Source organism: Hemicordylus capensis, chromosome 3 (assembly GCF_027244095.1).
Source record: "Hemicordylus capensis ecotype Gifberg chromosome 3, rHemCap1.1.pri, whole genome shotgun sequence".
Classification (NCBI taxonomy): domain Eukaryota; kingdom Metazoa; phylum Chordata; class Lepidosauria; order Squamata; family Cordylidae; genus Hemicordylus; species Hemicordylus capensis.
In genome coordinates, this window is record NC_069659.1 from 107035148 (window position 1) to 107048819 (window position 13672).

Consider the following 13672-nt stretch of genomic DNA (forward strand, 5'->3'; position numbering starts at 1 on the left):
AGAGAGGACGGGGAACTGGCTGTGCATGCTTCTTTCTGGCTTGAAGGACAGCACAAACAGCCAATAAGGGACGGAGAGAAGGAGAGGCTTCCTTCCTCAACTCCAGCCCAGCCCAATGCAGTCTCCATTGATGCATTTGGATGAAACAGAGGCTCTATTTACTTTTGGTTTGGAGAAGCAAAACTCTCTACAAACTGAGGGTTCAAATTGGAGTCTCCAGAGTGCAACCTCAGGTTGCACAACAGACAGGACTGGAGTTGCACGCATTTGGACATAATGGTAAGGAAACCTCAGGTCCCTGCAACTCCAGTCCCCCGTTATTTGTGAATGTAGCCATTGTTTGAGATGGTGTTCTCAGCACTATATGAGCAGCTCTTACCAATAATCAGACAGTGCTGTTAAATAAAACAATGTGTCCTGTTAGAATATTAGGATGTGATCTTTTATTTGTAAATGTCCATGAGAGTGGTATTTGGAGGGAATTCAAAAGCTATTTCTGAACCATCCAAGAAATAATTGTCATCATACATACAAATGTGTCCAAGTGGCCCTCGTTATTCAGCTACAACCTTGTTCCAGCCTACAACCACAGATAATGAAATTGTGAATAATGAGACCTTGAGTCTACCAGAATTGGGGGCGGGGTTAGGTTCCTTGAGACTAACACGGGCCAAAAAATCAGAATAAATCACAGTGTCTTCTCTACAGGCCTCCAGCTCTCCATAGCCCCCGCCCCCAATCCTCCAAATTTGAGAATTTTTCAAAGATTCTCAATATTCCTTTTTAAAGGAGCCACAAAATTGCTCTGTGCTGCAAAATGGTGGACAGAAATAACATTGGAAGTCATTTCCAGCCACCCAGGAACATTTACATGCTACATTTGATTCATTAGTGGAAATATATTTCCACAATTTCCCACTCATCTGAGGGTTTTCAAATCTTTTAAAGCATTTGTAGGGCAATTAATGTACATCTGTTTCTTCATCCAGCATACTACCCATTCAATATAAATGCTTTCTTAAAAAATATTAGGCAGACATGTATCTCTTCATGCTACAAGCCACTGTCAATACTATGAACTGATTCCAATGTTACTTTGCTTTAGTGGTGTGCATGGAACTGTGGCGTTCTGGTTCGCAGCTGGGCGGGGGGGCTCTTTAAGGGCGGGGGAGGGTGCACCTACCCCTCCCTTTGCTTTTCCCCCTCCACCACTCCTTTTTTGAAAAGCATTTGGGGTGGCAGTGTACCTCCCTGATGCCCCTTCCCCCGTTCCACAACAAAAATCTTAAGAATGTGTGATTGCGTATGCGCATGGCATGCCCACATCTGACGTATGCATGTACACAATGCACATATGTGACGTGCACACCATGGACATAAGCAATCGCACATTCTGAAGCCTTTTCCAAAGGAACGGGGGAAGGGGCGGCAGGGAGGTATGCTGCCGCCCCAAATTCTTTTCAAAAAAGCAGCGCCGGTGGGGGAAAAGCAGCAGGAGGGGGAAGTGCACCCTCCCCCGCCCTTAAAGAGCCACGCCCCTGGTGTCGAGCCACAAACCTCCCCCCACAACGAACTGGTTCACAGACCTTTAGAATGGCCTGCGAACCAGTCCGTGCACATCACTACTTTGCCTGACTAGCAATTATATAAAGAAACCAGAGCATATTATCCCTGCAGATCTGACAAAATGTCAAGATCTGTAACTGTGAAACAACTAGCTGACCATCCTATGCACTATACTGCCAATTTTTTAGGATTAAGCCTTAAGAAAATGAAGTTCCAGACCCTTTATATTCTTATATTAACTATGCAGTAGGGGGATTTTGCAAATGTTGCTTCAGAAGTAGAGATTTACTCATATGAAACATGGTGTGACTATGACCTTCAGAACATGTTCCATAATCAGCAGTGACAAACTGGATTATCTGCAGGCCTGCACAGAACCAGAAATTAGTACCAACCTAATGATAATTAAAAGAAGTTGCATGAACTCAACATTTCAGTAAGTCTCTTTCAAAGTGCCTCCTAAGAGGGCCAATATTTTGCATATCTTTATCATAATTAGATAAGACGGCTGGCATACAGTAGTACATTAGTCAGAATAGCAATACAGCTGAGCATCTGTAGTTTAGGCTCACTGTTGGCCTTTAAGAGAGCCCTAAAAACCTATTTATTTGGCCTGGCCTTCCAAGGCTTATAAAGTGTTGTGTTTTTAAAATGTATTTTAATTGGTTTTAAATAGTTTTAATCATTTTGAATTGTTTTTATATTGTTTTTAGCATTGTTTTAATTGTGGGGTTTATGTCTTTTAAAAGTTGCTGTACACTGCCCAGATCCTCTGGATGGGGCGGTTTATAAATGTAATAAATAAATAAATAAACAAATAATGACAACAACAAGCTAAACTCAGACTCTACAAACATGAAAAAGTTTTCAGTATTGGCATAAATGCTACTAATATGATGATACCAGGAACGATCACGCAAGAGTTAAGAAGAGGCATTAAATTACAAAGATACAAAAGAGCTCCGCAAAATATGAATAAAATTATTGCCAATGATAGATCATAAATGGAGCCCTATCCAGACAGAATTGGGGTTACAAAATCACTGAGGAAGTCTCCATCCTAATATGGAAATTATTCAGGGTGTGTGTGTGTGTGTGTGCGCGCACACACACACATGTGGCAGAAGGAGGCTATTTTCATGAATGGTTCCACATGTGAAAACTGATAGTTTTATGCTATGGCAAAGTCCAGCATCTAGGACTTTACAATGAAAAATAACTGGGAATCAGTCTTGCAACAAGCAGTAGCTTTGAATTTCCGAGGCAACAAATGATCTGGTTGAAGACTAAAGATGACATCCATTAAATGGCATCAAAATAGCCTAGATCTGCCATGATAGCAGAAGGAGGCAGTCAAAATTGGACAGCAATGGTGACAAACCTTTTGTCAGTGGGAACTAAAGAGTCATGAAGATAACACAGACAATGAATTATAACCACTGAACTTCAATTGTAATCTGACAACAATTTAGAAGCTGCTGGTACTCAGAAGCTTTGAAAAGATGTTTTAATAGAATATTCTAAATCTAGGCATGGGCAAAAGGTAATTATAGCCCTTTGTAATCTAAGAAAATTGAAACATAGCACTCAGGTGGCCAAACTAAAACACAGTCATCAGGACATTGCCTTCTGTACTTCCAGCAGTCACTCCTACAATTTTCTCAATAAATAAGATATAGACATAATGCCAAAAAACACTTATTTATACACTCTTCAATCCATCCATTCATCTCCTTCCAGTTAACTTATTTAATGCAACTTATTTAATGCAACAGTATGCAACTGTATTGATAACAAAAGAAAGAAAACGTGTCTCCAGCTACTGTGGTATTTAATTAAAATGAATTATCATCTTAATTTGCACAATTGCATCAAGTCAACAAATATGCCATTATGATAACCTAACCTCAAGCATATCTGCTCAAAAACATAGTGCAATGCCATTTCCACTCTTTTAATTTTAAATGTTAATGCCTTCATCAAACATTAAGATAACAAACATCAGCACTTCCCGAATGCCACTTACCCAGCTGTGTCTCCTGAATTGTCAGTTTACTCTCTGAAGGGTACAAAAGCTTTGGTGGTTTTTCTGTTAGTGGTGCTGTAGAGGGTGAAAAAAAGCATGCTGCTTTTGAATATTCTTGAATAAAAATATGTATTCAACATGCAATGAACAAGCTATATTAGAAATAAGATTGTGATAACACTTGAAGTTATATGCAAAGTCTATCTTGCTTAGGTTGCCCAGTGTTTTACGAAGCTGTATTAACAATGGCTGCAGTCTTCACACAGTCTCCATTAAATGGATCTGAGAACTCATAATTGTATACAAGACTGTAGTCTATGGCTGCAGAGAATGGAAAGTGGTATGTAGCCATTGCTACATATGGTATACTCATTTGATTATCCAGCTGTAGTCAAATTAGTTGTGCAGATGTTTATAATGCCAAGCAACTCATAAACCTTTCACCAAAGTTTATAGTTTCACCAAAAGTTTATAAAGTTTTGTACTTTATAACCCACCAAAACTTTCACCAAAGTTTATAAAGATGGAAAATGGGAGAAAAGTAATGAGTACGTACATAAACAAAACAACTACTTTCAGTTCTCTTAAAAACTATTGCCTGTCTCTACCCCATATTAGTTCCACAAAGCAACATACATATGGCTGTAACCTTTACATAGTCGTCTTCCATTGTTAAGAATATGTAGCTTTTAAGAATGTAATATAGGAGCTCATCTCAGCAACTTCAGCTGGCCCAAAGATGACAAACTATCTTCATTAATCCTATGGATAATTAGAATCAATATGGTTCTAGCCAGGGGCAGAGCCACCATTGGGCGAAGGGGTTCAAAGAACTCAGGCCGCGCCCAATCAGGGGCTGCTAGCGCGGCCCCAGACATGCCCCTTGCATCTGATGTCAGATAAAGGTGTATTATTTCAGTTCCAAATGGGGCTATGTGGCCCCATTTGGAGCCGAAATTGGCCCACACTGTGTTGGCAGCGTGGCCAGAGTGATTCTCCCTGCCTAAAAGCTTCTGGTCCCGTTGCCAATGCAGCGGGGCCGCCAATCAGGGAAGAAGGGAGACTAAGGAGGAGGAGGAGGAAGAGGAGGAAGCAGCCAGAGGAGGCCAGGCTCTCTTCCTAACTGCTATTTCTAACAGTTCATAGGTTATAGCTGAAGAGAGATGACAAGTCTTGATCTAAATGCTAAAGCAGATTTTAAAAATGGAAATCTATTATCAGATCTTCCATCCAGTCAACATTTTTACAAATTAAAAGACGAGCTGGGGAGGTTGTTTCAGATTGGGATCATGATGCTCAAAGGGGAGATTAAGCTTTTCCTCCTGCCCCATTTTCCTGGTTAACTTCCCCCCCCCCCTGCTATTTTCACCATTGGGAAAAACTTGTTGGAAGTGAGGGACTTTGCGCTGTCTCTTGTCTCAGTGACATAGGAGGACAGACTAGTGAGTCAGAGGGCTAGAGGGTCAAGACATCGGTCATCCCTTCTCTACTGCTCTGACACTATCCCTTTGGAATGTAGATTGCTACTCTCAGGGGACTTCCTTCCTTCCAGCCACTTCCTTCCTCTCTCCCTTCTCTTCCTGTTCCTTTTACCTTGCAACATGCAAGCCCCTCTCCCTGCACCATGTGTGCAGAGATGCAGAATCCATCTGCATCCAGCTAGATAGATAGATTAGAGATCCTAACTCCTCACTTTCCTATCTAGAATGGAGTTCTTTACTAAATGCCATATATATTGATTTGAAACTATGAACTGGCTCCAAGTTAGTTTACTGTCAGCATACACACATGCCTAACTAAATTCCGCTGTGTTGTGCCTCTGTGCACTCTGCTATAATGAAAAAGGGATTCTCTTACCAGAGAGAATTCCCAACAAAACTTGCATTTACCTATGCAAGTATGAATGACTCCATTTCCAGGACAATCACTAGAACGGGAATCTCAACCCAGTCTAAAATTAGGATTGATCATCAGTAAGTTGCATGTTTCTTTATTTTGTATCTTACAGATGAAATGAGGAAATCAGACATGAAGATCACTTGTACTCCAATTTTATTGGTTGCTCTGCAACAAATGAAACTGTTTAGTAAAATTTAAATCTAATTACTTCAACTTTATTGGCTTGTGGACTGAGAATTTAATAATTTTGCCAACTTATATACACTGGCTAATATCCAGATTAACAAAGCAATTGTACAGAGATGTTGCAATAGCACAAGGTTGTTGTGCTAGCTGGTTGTGCTAAATTTGGAGTGTGTTTTCCAGAGTAGTGTTGCTGAAGTACAAATATTTGTGCTTGCACAGCAACCTATGGCACTCAGACATTTTGCAGTGAACCTTTATGCAATAGTGCTATTTCAGGCATTTCTGTGACTTAGTGTAGCTATGCAATCTTTTTGCACAATGACACCTTTGTTCTTTGCACAAGCACTTCATTAGCCTGGATATCAGCCATTCTTTAACTGTCAAATGATTTAATACAATGGATAATTTTTAGTAACTGAAAAATATTACGATGTTGTAAGAACATCACTTCTGATCTCATATATTCACTTGAGGCAAGCAGGACAAAATTATGCTAAGATCCAATCAAAATGGATACACATCCACAGAAATATTTTCAGATCAAAAGCATATAGAACCAAAATTTCTCCAAAGTGAGATTCAAAATTTCAGAGCTCCTCCCCAAAATAAACTGAAATTGAAAGAGTGTTTCATGTTTCCTCCTAAGGAGAAATATTGGGGAATTTTTTTAGTTTATCCACACCCCATGAGACATCTTTGAAATAACTGGAAGATGAGCTCTCTGACTGGAAGTAGACTGATGTCTTGTTGTATCTCTGTTCCATCAAATTTTCACAATCACTATTTAGCCAAGTCCACTTAAGTACAAATATATCAGGTGAAGTATAAAAAGAGTGTTTCCAAATGTCTGTCATTTTGCCTTTGTTGTTGTTTTCTCACTCTCTGATTTAATTGTCCACATACTCTAAAACCTTATATGATCATTTCAGCTGTCTAGAACAGGGGTGTCAAACTGCAGCTCTCCAGCTGTTGTTGGCCTGCAGCTCCCATAATCCCCAGTAAGTGTTCCTCCCCAGTAAGTGTCCAGCAGCCAGGGATGATGGGAGTTGTAGGCCAACTGCAGATGCATGGCTGCAAATGGACACCCCTGGTCTCAAACAGGGATGAACAACATCGGCCCTCCAGCTGTCAATGCACTACAACTCTCATCATCCTTGACTATTAACTATTCTAGCTGGGGATGATGGGTGTTGTAGTCCATAAGCAGCTGGAGGGCCCAAGTTCTGAAGCCCTGGAGAATAAAAATAAGCAACAAAAGTTTGATGCCATCAAATACCCTTTTATTATTTTTGTTAAAACTTTTCTTCACCTCAGTACAAAGCCATGCCAGACCATCCTTTACTTTGTTGACTTGCTGGAAATGTTTAATTTCCTAAAGACAGTGAGGCGGGTCTCACGATCCATGAGACCCACTTTTGTAAGAACTGCGGTGAGAGCGGGCTAAGCCCGCTCTCCCCACAGACGAGCGGGCAGGGAACCCTGGGTGTCCAGATCGGCCGCCCACACAATGGCCAGCTCCGAGACGGAGCCAGCGGGGGGGTGGGGGGGAGTGGGGGCCGCGCAGCCCCCGCAAGCCCCAGTATGCCCTGTGCGAGTGTGCAGGGCATACTGGGGAGACCCCCGAGCTGGGAGGCTGCTTTTAAGCCTCCCAGCCGGGGGACTACTCATGAGTAGGCGTGGCGCGAAGGCGCGCGGCGGCTACTCACGGTCACAAAAAGCAGGTTTGCAGGAGCACGCTCTGCAAACCTGCTTTTTACGAGGGGTTCTCGAGTGGGTTTGATCGTGAGAAGCGCCCCAGTATGTTCCCACCAGAAAACCTAAATACATACAAATAGTGAGTATTGGTCCTAAGTTGCTCACTGTTTGAAGGACAATGTGGGGCTTGGCTTGTGCATGGGATAAGCCATAACCGACAATGATAGATAGGCATTACATACCTGGGAACTAGAAACCACTTGGCAGGGTTTAGCCACTCAACTGTAACAAATAGCAGTATCGTGAGCACTGACCACAAGGCAGGCAGTAATGATTAAACAGAGGTTGCTGTGGTGACTCTGATCAGTTTGGAAACTACAGGGAGCTGGATACAAACTACATGGGAAAACAGAGTGAGGGGCTCAAGAGGGAAGGTAACAAAGATGAGGTGAACCAATAATAATGGAGATCTCTGCATACTGCTTACTTTAAACTGAATGTGATGCGATATTACTACAAATTTTACATTACACTTCTAGTGTATCTGAATCTGATTCCAGGGGCAGTGAACAACCAAATGGAGGGGACACAAATATAATTTTGCAGCTAAGATGTCGGTTGGGCTGCTTAAAATAATTTAGTTTGGAGGAACTTACTAACTCTCCTGCAATGTTTACTCAGAATTTGTATGGGGTGATTATGCATTAACCTGGAATAAAAGCGAAAGGTTAACACTGGATAGTTGCAAATTCTCTTGTACACTGAAAGCATGGTGGGGGGAAAGTCAGCTCAATATGCCTATGGAAAAATGACCCAGGGGACAACGCTACAAAATATGAGGAACCAATTTTTGAAGCATCCTGAAAGCTTTCACTCTTGGAGCGTCACTTTTCTCAACAGGAAGATTCTATGTTCATTTTTGAATTCTAAAACCACAATATTAACTCCACTTGTATTGTTTTATAGAAGACATAAAAGTCCTCAAAGATTTTTAAAACTCCCAAATCAAAACCTCTGAGATTTTCAGTTTTGAAGCAACTCATAACTAATAGTGTCAGTTATAGACATTTACCAATTCCAATGTACTTTCTTTGTTTGCTCTTTTGTCTGGATTACTTTGTCTTATGTAAAGTCGCACACATGCATACACTTTTATACTTCCTCTTCACCTCTCTTACTTCATACTGAGCTAGTTGTTGTATGGGAAAAGGGATGGATTTTTGGAGTGGGTGTGGGGGATTAAACTTACCCTGGTGTCATTTTTCGTAAATATTTCACATTAATTTAACTGTTACCTTACAATCAATTCTTCATAACTTCTTTTCAAAGGCTCTAAGTTATCAGCACACAGTCATCTTTCAGAAAGTGTCCACTATGCCATTTAAATTTAGATTTGCCTTTTTGTCAAGCTCAACTCAATTATCCCTTATCAGATAGTATTTCTGCAGCCACTGTTCTTCTAAATCTCTTAACTCGCTTCAAAGCAGACAAAATTCTGTCATGGTCTCTAAAAAGTATAGCAACTGCTAAAGTAATCCTAGTACAAAGGACATGCAGGTTAGGGAACAACCAATTCCATTTATTTAACACACTGATACATTACTTACCTGAGGCCTTGGACCTCAGGGGGCAGCCTTCTGTGTGAAAAATAATAGTCCTTTTTAACTGCACAGGGATTAGGGATGTTAGTTTCACAATACGCTGTTGGTACATGTGGTAAAACTTATCTATAGTATCAGCCTGCCTTACAGCAACCCTGCCATTGTAAGGCACACTGTGGTATGAAATTGTTGCTTGAAGCACTATTTGTATGGTCCCAGACCTTCCTGTTTAGAAGCACAGATTATAGAGCCGCTCCCACAGTCAGAGGTCTTTCAGGATGCTTTAAAAAGCTGCTCTTGATTTTTCCTAGAGTGTCTCACTGGATCATTTCCATATGCTTACTGAAATGACTTTTCCACCACAATACTTTCAGTGCACATTAAGGAATGTTTGTAACTTCTACCTTTTGTTCCAGGCTAATGAACATTCATTTTGACTAATGTGCATTTTGTCTAAAAACAGATGAAGGATCAGCAGGGCCTTTTCCAGACAGCAGGTTTTACCATGCACGGAATTAAGAGGGGTGAAATACTGCGAGTTATGGGGCATATAATATATTTTGTTGCCCCAAAACCCAACGCAAGAAGTGGAGATGAAAAACCTGAAATTGTGTATGGAAAGCTCTCTAATAGCTCGCATGGACCTGGATGTAAATCTAGACAATATATGAATGCACACCTCCCCTTCCAAAGTAAAATCGCCATCTGACAGAACTCCAGTCTGTGGGTACCTTGGGCTCAATACTATGTCTATGACTTTAAAACAGCAAATTAAGTTGAATTAATAACCCAGTGTTCTTCATTAACTGATTATTAATAAAGAACACTCAGTGTTCTTTACTTTTTTATATCATATTCTGGACCATTCCAAACAAGTCATCCAGATCCTGACTTTGCAAAGTAATGCAAATGTTTATCAGCCCGTCTTTGATAAATAAACAATTCTGTTTATCTTTGCTTAGACCAGTTGCACGCAAAGGAGTCTGCAAGCAATCATTTCTCCTATTCTATTTTGGTCACAATAATTAATGTACCATAGAGGTGCAACCCCTACATAAACAAAGAGGCTCCTTTTAACGTGGTGATTCTCTTTACTTAGCAGGGAGAGAGTAACTGGCCCTATCCACCCCCAGCACAGTACCTCCAGTGACTGTTGCTGGTGTCTATCTTGTGTTTCTTTTTAGATTGTGAGCCCTTTGGGGACAGGGATCCATCTTATTTATTTGTCATTTATCTGTGTAAACTGCACTGAGCCATTTTTGGAAGGGTGGTATAGAAATTGAATGAATGAATGAATGAATGAATGAATATAAATAAATAAATAAATAAATACTCCATGCCTTTCAAACTCTTTGGGGCAAGTTATCTTTTCACAAATATCACTTCCAATGGTATAAAATAATTACTACATAGAATAAGGATAGCTAGCACCATAAGATGTTGCTATATTCAGTTGTACCATCCACTGCCCTGCCAGCCTGGTAGGGGAAAGAACTTGAGCAGACCTGAAGTGTTTTCTTCCTATTTTAAAAGATAAATTGCTATTAGAAGTTTGGAAGTTTCAAATTTGTTCCACATCTGTTCTTTCAGTGGCAGCCCTCCCAGTTCCATGGTGGTTCTGGCACTGCAGAATAAATGTACGGTGCAGAGGAGAATACAGTGATGTTTCAGATCCCAAGCTATCAAGGTATTGTTTGCATTTTCTCATCATCTTCAGTGCTCACTTGGTTAATTTGTCCATCCTTCAGTATACCTACACACACACACACAGACACACACACACACACACAAACACACACCTTTTCAGTCGTTGTCATATACCTGAGGAGGATTTCATATAAATGAAAGAGTTTATCTTTCATACATGAGAAGGTCTTGTGGTAGCAAGCATGACCTGTCCCCTTAGCTAAGCAGGGTCTGCCCTGGTTGCATATGAATGGGAGACTAGATGTGTGAGCACTGTAAGATATTCCCCTTAGGGGATGGAACCGCTCTGGGAACAGCAGAAGGTTCCAGGTTCCCTCCCTGGCTTCTCCAAGATAGGGCTGAGAGAGATTCCTGCCTGCAACCTCGGAGAAGCCACTGCCAGTCTGTGAAGACAATATTGAGCAAGAAAGACCAATGGTATGACTCACTATACTTAACTTCCTATGTTACTATGTATCTGTACATGCTCATGCCACAATAAACTAGTTAAGGCAATAACAGAAGAACACACAGCTCCAGACCTAGACACACTTCTGGCATTTCATTCTGCAGCATCAATCTTCCCTGTGCTGCTTACAAGACCTAGAATATGGGGAAGGAGCCCATATCACAGTCCAATTCCACCCCATTGTTCTAGTTTCCAGAGGGCCATTGCTGGTATAGGAAGTACAACCTTGTTTATGTCCTGGATATCTTCTTTGTTATCTCAGAATTCTTATGTTATTTAGCAATGTGGGAAGTCATCCATGTTGATTCCCAAACCTCTAAAGGAAGGGGGCCTTTCTGGCAAATGATTCATTGAACTCATCTGAGTTTAGTTTCAAATAATGGAGTTAAGATTAAAGTGCCAATAAGAAATAACCAAACTGAACTGTTTTAGAGTTTAAATTGTGAGCCCGTTGGAGAAAGAAAACTCTTTTCTATTATGTTCTATGTAAATAGCTTTTAAATGTTGTTGTTGAAAATAAAATAAAATAATAATAATAAAAAAATAGCTTTACAGAGAAAGGTTTGAAATCAATTAGTTGATTTGAATTGGGCAATTGTATACAGCTCAAGGCACAGAGTTCTCAGCTTAATAGCAGCAATCATTAACGTGCCAAGTGGACACAGCAAAATACAGCACAGTGCAATTTGCTCTTCTACTGTATTTCTATTTAGTGTCCCTCAAAAACAACAGCAGTGGTAGGGGCACATATTTGAATAAATATGGCAGATAGCTAGGCAGAACAGAAACAATTGTTTAATGAAGCATTTCTGACACAGAACAGCTGGAATTTAGAACTTCCTCAAGGTGGTATATGATTAGCTTTATTAAGGGTTTCCCCCCCTAATGCTGTAGTTATATTTTCTATATTATGTTGTAACCCACTTTGAGCATCTCCCTTGCAAGGGGAATATTTAAAAACACAATGAGCTACAGCAGGACAGCGATGCCTAGTTATCTCTGTGACTGCCTAGTTCTCACTATGATTGCCTGAAAATGTGCTATCATCTATGGCGTTCTGATATATTTTCTATTTAGAGTTAATTACAAATCTACTTTTACGTTTGTACAGTTAGCATTGGAATAAAAACAGGATATCAGTCTATGTGAGGGGGACTTTTTACAACCCTTCATCTGTTCCTGCTGTGTTCCACCCACCCCCCCACCACCAAAAGTCCTAATACCCTCTTTGTGATATCACAAATCACTAAGGCAATAGGGATTTGTAGTGCTGCAAATGGAAGATTTCAGGTAGGGAATAAGCCATGGGAACTGATGAACAATTAAGAGACACGGCTCCTGTTGTTATAGAAATATCTTTGGTAGTTTTTTTAAAAGGTGGGGGTGTTTCACAATGGAATGGAGGAAGTAAGCAGGCTTCCAAATGACTGTTCACAAAGTTTTAGAGCAATGTGGCCCCTAATGACCACAGACAGGTTGGGAATATTTGGGGTGGAGAACACATGTGCAAACAGATGTTAAGATTCCTCATTATCTGCTCATCTCTAATTGAAGCTGACATGACATTTGAGCCAGCCTAGAAATGAAGAGAAACTGCACATATTGCTCCTTTTCTATATTGGTCTTGAACATTCACAGCAATTCCCAATGCCCTGCTGGGGTGGGGGGTCGGGGAGTTTTAAAAAGCAACAGTAATCAAAATGGTACAATCACAGATGGGCGCGTAGTCTGTAAAAGAAAAGAATGAACGAAAAAACTCTTCGCTTATTTGAGAACAACAGCTCCTGTGCAAGGTAAATACAGTTATTAAAATATTTTATGCACTACTTTTCTAAAACTCAAAGCAACTTTAGATACATAAACAAACATATATTATTTCTAATCTGTGGGTTCTGACCATCATTATACTGATTCCTGATTCATATGGTGGTGTGATATTATTCCTATTTCACAGATGCAAAGGATGTGAAATAGCAAATGGCAAAAGGCTCTTCTTCAGTGAGCTAGATGAGCTGCAACCCATCTCCCAAGTCAGGTGTCAAAGTCATCTATCTATCTATCTATCTATCTATCTATCTATCTATCTATCTATCCTATTTCTACAGCACCTGACATATGCATCCCTAGACGCTGTACACAAGTTAGAATACAACAACATGAGACTATGAAACTGCCAGATTTTTGTTTGTTTGTTAGTTAAAGGAACAAACAACAAAACCTTTGAGCTATAGGACAAGGTTCAAGGTACTGCAAAGTTCTTGCCCGAGATACAGGTGCTGTGATTTCTTGAAATGTGTAAAATTGTAGCAAGTACTGCAGAATGTGGATAAGGTATGTGATATGAATGGTAGGGAAGGAATAATCTAATAAAAGGAAGGTAATAACCCAGAATTAGATTCTCTCTTATTCCAAGCGGTGTAATACTTGCTATCATCGTAACTGAGTGTCTATCTATTCAAGTCTCTTCTCTTCTGTAATGATGGTTTTTTAGATTATGAGCCCTTTGGGGACAGGGATCCATCTTTGGGGACAGGGATCCATCCA

The 13672-nt window shown here is 40.3% G+C and overlaps 1 protein-coding gene across 10 annotated transcripts in view; it reads right to left on the reverse strand.

The window, feature by feature from the left end:
* The window catches only part of IL1RAPL1 (interleukin 1 receptor accessory protein like 1), a 1164933-nt gene that overhangs the window by 284792 nt on the left and 866469 nt on the right, over positions 1-13672 (reverse strand). For all 10 annotated transcript variants that reach the window (XM_053311513.1, XM_053311511.1, XM_053311510.1 and 7 more), the window contains one exon: positions 3593-3667. In XM_053311513.1, coding sequence (XP_053167488.1) covers positions 3593-3667 — 75 coding nt within the window. The remainder of the gene's footprint in view (positions 1-3592; positions 3668-13672) is intronic.